Source organism: Charadrius vociferus, unplaced genomic scaffold, assembly GCF_000708025.1.
Source record: "Charadrius vociferus isolate BGI_N301 unplaced genomic scaffold, ASM70802v2 scaffold858, whole genome shotgun sequence".
NCBI lineage: Eukaryota > Metazoa > Chordata > Aves > Charadriiformes > Charadriidae > Charadrius > Charadrius vociferus.
The window spans coordinates 3,418,442-3,422,931 of NW_009649724.1; the positions used below are offsets into that span (position 1 = coordinate 3,418,442).

General features: G+C 48.2%; 1 protein-coding gene across 1 annotated transcript in view; it reads left to right on the forward strand.

Annotated features, from left to right (window-relative positions):
- Nucleotides 1–2,834, forward strand: part of ETS1 (v-ets avian erythroblastosis virus E26 oncogene homolog 1) — a 21,368-nt gene extending 18,534 nt beyond the window's left edge. Inside the window, exons 7-8 of the mRNA XM_009890827.1 lie at nucleotides 1,932–2,050; nucleotides 2,619–2,834. Of these exons, the coding sequence (XP_009889129.1) occupies nucleotides 1,932–2,050; nucleotides 2,619–2,834 (335 nt within the window). The remainder of the gene's footprint in view (nucleotides 1–1,931; nucleotides 2,051–2,618) is intronic.
- The last annotated feature ends 1,656 nt before the right edge of the window (nucleotides 2,835–4,490 follow it).

A 4,490-nucleotide genomic window follows, 5' to 3' on the forward strand; every position in this document is an offset into this window, starting at 1 on the left:
GGGAATTGGTGTCAAGTTGGATGGGCCAAGAGAAACCAGCCCCATGTGAATTCACCCGCGATTCCCTGCGGAGGAGCTCAGGCGGCTGAAATAACCTTTTTGCCCAATGTTTTCTCTGTATTTAAAGCCCGCTGCTATAAATAGGTTGAAGCTTTGAGAGGCGGTGGCATTTCAGGCCAGGGTTTTGGCACTCCCCTTTCCAATGAGAGGCGAAGGCGTCATCTGAATGTCCTCCCTGGCTTTGGCGTGGATAACCCAACTCCATCCCTACCGGAGAGCGCGGTCGGGGAGTCAACGTCTTGGCAGGCTCCCGCCGGGCTGGAGCCTTTCCTCGCTGAGTGTCGTCTTCCCATTTACAAGCGGAGAGATGCTGTGAGCTCTCTGCTTCATCCTGCCCAGTGCTGGGCGATAACCCCCAGGGCTTGGCGGAGGATGCGGTGCCTGCAAAACCCTGGAGCGGTTCCTTAGGGATAACGGGAGGGAAACAATTTGGGGAAGGCTGGACAGGGCAGAGCAATTCCCCTGTCCCGGAGCCAGCTCTCTCATTTCCTCCTCCCCAGCAGCTCGGCTGCTTTTGAGTCATTTTAAACCTTGTGGAAAAGGGGGAACTGCCCTCTCTTCCCTCTTCGGGTTATCCCGCAGCCACAGCTCTGACAGCCGTCGTTGTCATTCGTGGAAATAGGCCGTTCTCCATCCCTTTTTCTGCGTAAATAACTTTTTTTCCCTGCTTGAAGCTTGTCCTCATGGGTGTCAGCAGGTGGGTTTACCCTAATCCAGCCTCTGCAGGTCTTTTTGAGATAAAATCATTTCCTCTGACCTCTGGCTGTGTTTATTATTATTATTGTCATTTTTATTATTAGTGAATATATTCTAAGCTGTGTTTAAAACATGGCAAAATCTCTCCTGGAACACGTTGCCCAGAGCTAAGTGCAATATTTTTGGGTGCGGCCGCGTTTGGAAGTTGCTCATCAAAGAGTTTTTTGCCTTGAGGGCTTCTCCTCTACCCTTGATTGGGACACAAGCGCAGAGAAGAGAGAAGTATTTTGAAATCGCTCCGCGTACCCCATTAAATCCAGCCGAAACCAGGCTGGGGAGCCGCAGGCTCTCAGTGGGGTGCACCGGGTTAGATGTGTTGGGCTCAGGCCCACGAGACAAATTGCTGTTGGCCAAAATTAAGACCCAGAGGGGAACGATGGAGACGGCGGCGTTGTAAGGAGGGGCTGAACGTACGTGGCACGGGATGCTGCGTGCCACCTTCTGCCTCTCCGGCTGGATTAGGGGAACCAGTAGCCACAGGGAGGTTTGCTTATGGCTTTGTGAAGACCATGCCAAGATGGGGAGACCCACCGGTCCGGAGGTGGTGAGATCTGTCTGCTTGAGCCATTCAGCCCCTACCTTCGCCGCGCTGAGCTCCGCGAGCCCGCCTAGCCCATTCCTGCCGCAACACGCCCTGGGAAGAAGCCAAATAATTTTCATACCTGGGTCCCCCCCGCTTATCTCGGGTAAACAGCGACGGAGCAAAGAGTCAAGGTCGGGAAGCGGGAGTCTGCCGGAGTTCATGCGATGGCCGGGAGGTTTTTTGGCACGGGGGAAGCGGTGGTGCTCTTGTGCCAAGACAATGACTCCTCGCTGTTTGGATGCCAGAAAAATAATCCTATTTACGTAACTCGAAGTGAAGCATTCCAGTGCATGAATATTCAGCTCTCATTGCAAATAGGAAGCTCTTTTACCTGCAGGGTTTTAACTCTCAGCCCAGATCTTGCCCTGTGGCCGCTGATGCTTTTTTTTTTAACAGCAGAAGGTTTTATTTCTTTTCCCTGAGCACTGTTTGCATGTGATTTTTTTTTTTTTTTTTCTCCCCCCCGCCCTCTGGGATATAAGAGGCTGTGCTTTCCTGGCATTTATGTCTCCTGTTTCCTTTGTCTTTCTAGGCAGTGGACCCATCCAACTGTGGCAATTCCTGCAGGAACTGCTCACTGACAAGTCCTGTCAGTCCTTCATCAGCTGGACGGGCGATGGCTGGGAATTCAAGCTCTCCGACCCAGACGAGGTAAAGTGGCCTGCAATTAAGCGCGCGGCCCAAATTCCTCTGAAATATCGGGGTGGATAACCTTCCCCTCCTCCCTGCAGGGCTGAGATTTGGGCGGTCGCATCGTTCTGGTTTTGGGTATGTGTAGGGGAAAACAATGAATTGGAGCCCAACCGAAAACTTATTAAAAATTGGGCTGCGGTAATACGTAGGAAGCAGTAATTTGCGCCCAAAGCTGGTGGGAAGCGGCTGAAACAGTGTAGAGAGAGGCGTAGTGCCAAACCCTTTCAAATAGGATGTGTGCAGGTGAGAGGAGGGGCTTCCCGTTGCTTTTGGGGAACGGGTGGGACATTCATTCCCTTCCCCTGACTTGATATATCCTCATAGAGCCCTCTGTACTATTCTGCCGTTGCATGGAGGGTAGTTTTCCCAAACTTGCGACCCATCCATGTCCATCTAAACGATGAGGAAAGTCCTCTTTTTTTCCCTTGTGTCTTGCACCACCAAGCCAAATTGATATTCCCTTCCCGTCCCTGCGACGTGCATCCCTCCCTTGACTCTCTCCCCCCCAACACACACCTCCTCCCAGGTGGCCAGGCGATGGGGCAAGAGGAAAAACAAACCCAAGATGAACTACGAGAAGCTGAGCCGCGGTTTGCGCTACTACTACGACAAGAACATCATCCACAAGACGGCCGGGAAACGCTACGTCTACCGTTTCGTCTGCGACCTGCAGAGCCTTCTGGGCTACACGCCCGAGGAGCTCCACGCCATGCTGGACGTCAAGCCCGACGCCGATGAGTGAAGACGCGTGGCCGGGGCGGAGGATCACCCCCGGGGCATTTTAAAGAGTCAATGGGACTTTTTCTGTTGGTTCTTTTTTTTTTTTTTTAATTTTTTGCTGTTATTTTCGTTGTTGGTTCTTTTTTTTTTTTTTTTTTTTTTTTTTTAAAATTTTTTTTAATTTGTAAAGAGCAACTCAGATTTGATGCGTTGAGGATGTCGGGAGAGAGGGTGGCGGAAGAGGCAAACTTTTGGTCGAAACCTCAAAAGTTTGGTTCGGAGAAGGATGGGCTTTTATTTTTATTTTTTTTTTCCTGAAAGCTCCAAGACAGGCTTTTTTTTGGGGTGAAATTCTGAGTTTTCAGAAAGCCAGAAAAATGTAGCTCACTTAAAAAGACAAAACAACAAACCCCTCCCCATCCCTTGCTGTTTAGAAAAAATATTATCGAGTGGATCCCTTTGCTTTTTGTGTTACTCGCGCACAAACTGACAGTTCAGGAAATCACAGTGTTCTCGAGGATTTGAGGATTTTACACTTTTTTTTTTGGGGGGTGGGGGGGGAAATCCAACTGGGGTGAATATTCCTGCTTCGGGGAGGGGCAATATAGGAAAAAACCAAGAACTGATTGTCGTTCTTGTTACATCGCCTTTCTGTCGGTTGTCTTTTCTACAAAAGACGGGATTTTTGCTAAGAGGGATCAAGACTTTTTTTTAAAAAAATTTGTTAAAGTTTTATTTTATTAAATTTTGTGCCAGTATTTTTTTTTTTTTTTAAATAGTCTTAAGCTCTAAGATGGTCTCAGTATTGCAATATTGTGTGTGTTTGTTTCTGTTATGCCAGCAGAGAGTTTTATCACAGTTAGGCAAAAGGAAAAAAAAAAAAAAAATTATAAAAATAACAAATTGGTTTATGTAGACCCCACGGGAGAAGCGTAGCGCTACGGCTCAGCATCTCCAAATCGGATGTGAAGGAAAATTTAACTCCAAACTGGCTCCTAGTGATGCTGGCCGGGTTTGCCGCTCTCGCTTCCAGTCCCGCACGCTTTGCTGATAAAGCTGGTTGAAATTGCCGCTTTTTTTTTTTTTGGTAAAAAAAGGGGCTTTTTTGTACGGTTGCGTTTTGTGCACGAAACCTATCAAGATTCGCGGGGAAAATGTCGTTTTGGGCGTTTTTCAAATCGTTTTTTTTTTTTTTTTTTCTCCGGGAACACTTCAGTGCTTTCAGAAAATTTGGGGTTTTGCTTTTGGAAAGGAAAAGGGAGAAAATCCCGAGAATGTGGTAAATGGAAAATATATCTATAAGTTGATTGGGGGGCAAGAAAAAAAAAAACAACCAATCAGGAAAAAGTTGAAAAACCAAAGGGAAATGTTTTTTCCTTCCTGTTTCGACCAGCTCTATCTTTATTGCTGGATGTCTTAACCAGCCTGGGCGCACGCGGAAAGGAAATTGTCCTTGAAAATGGGTTCTTTACTGCTTTTTGTAAGTCTGATCCTGCGAACCCCGTCAGGGTGTGATTAACATGAAGCATATGACCGGTGTTGCCGGGGTAAACGAGAGGTCTGGTGTGCTTCCCCGCGACTCTTGCGGGATTGGTCCCGGAGGGAACTGCTCCGTCTGTCCTCCAAAGCTTTTGCGGTGGGGTTTGCCTTCAGAGCGCTAAATCCCGCTGCGCCCAGC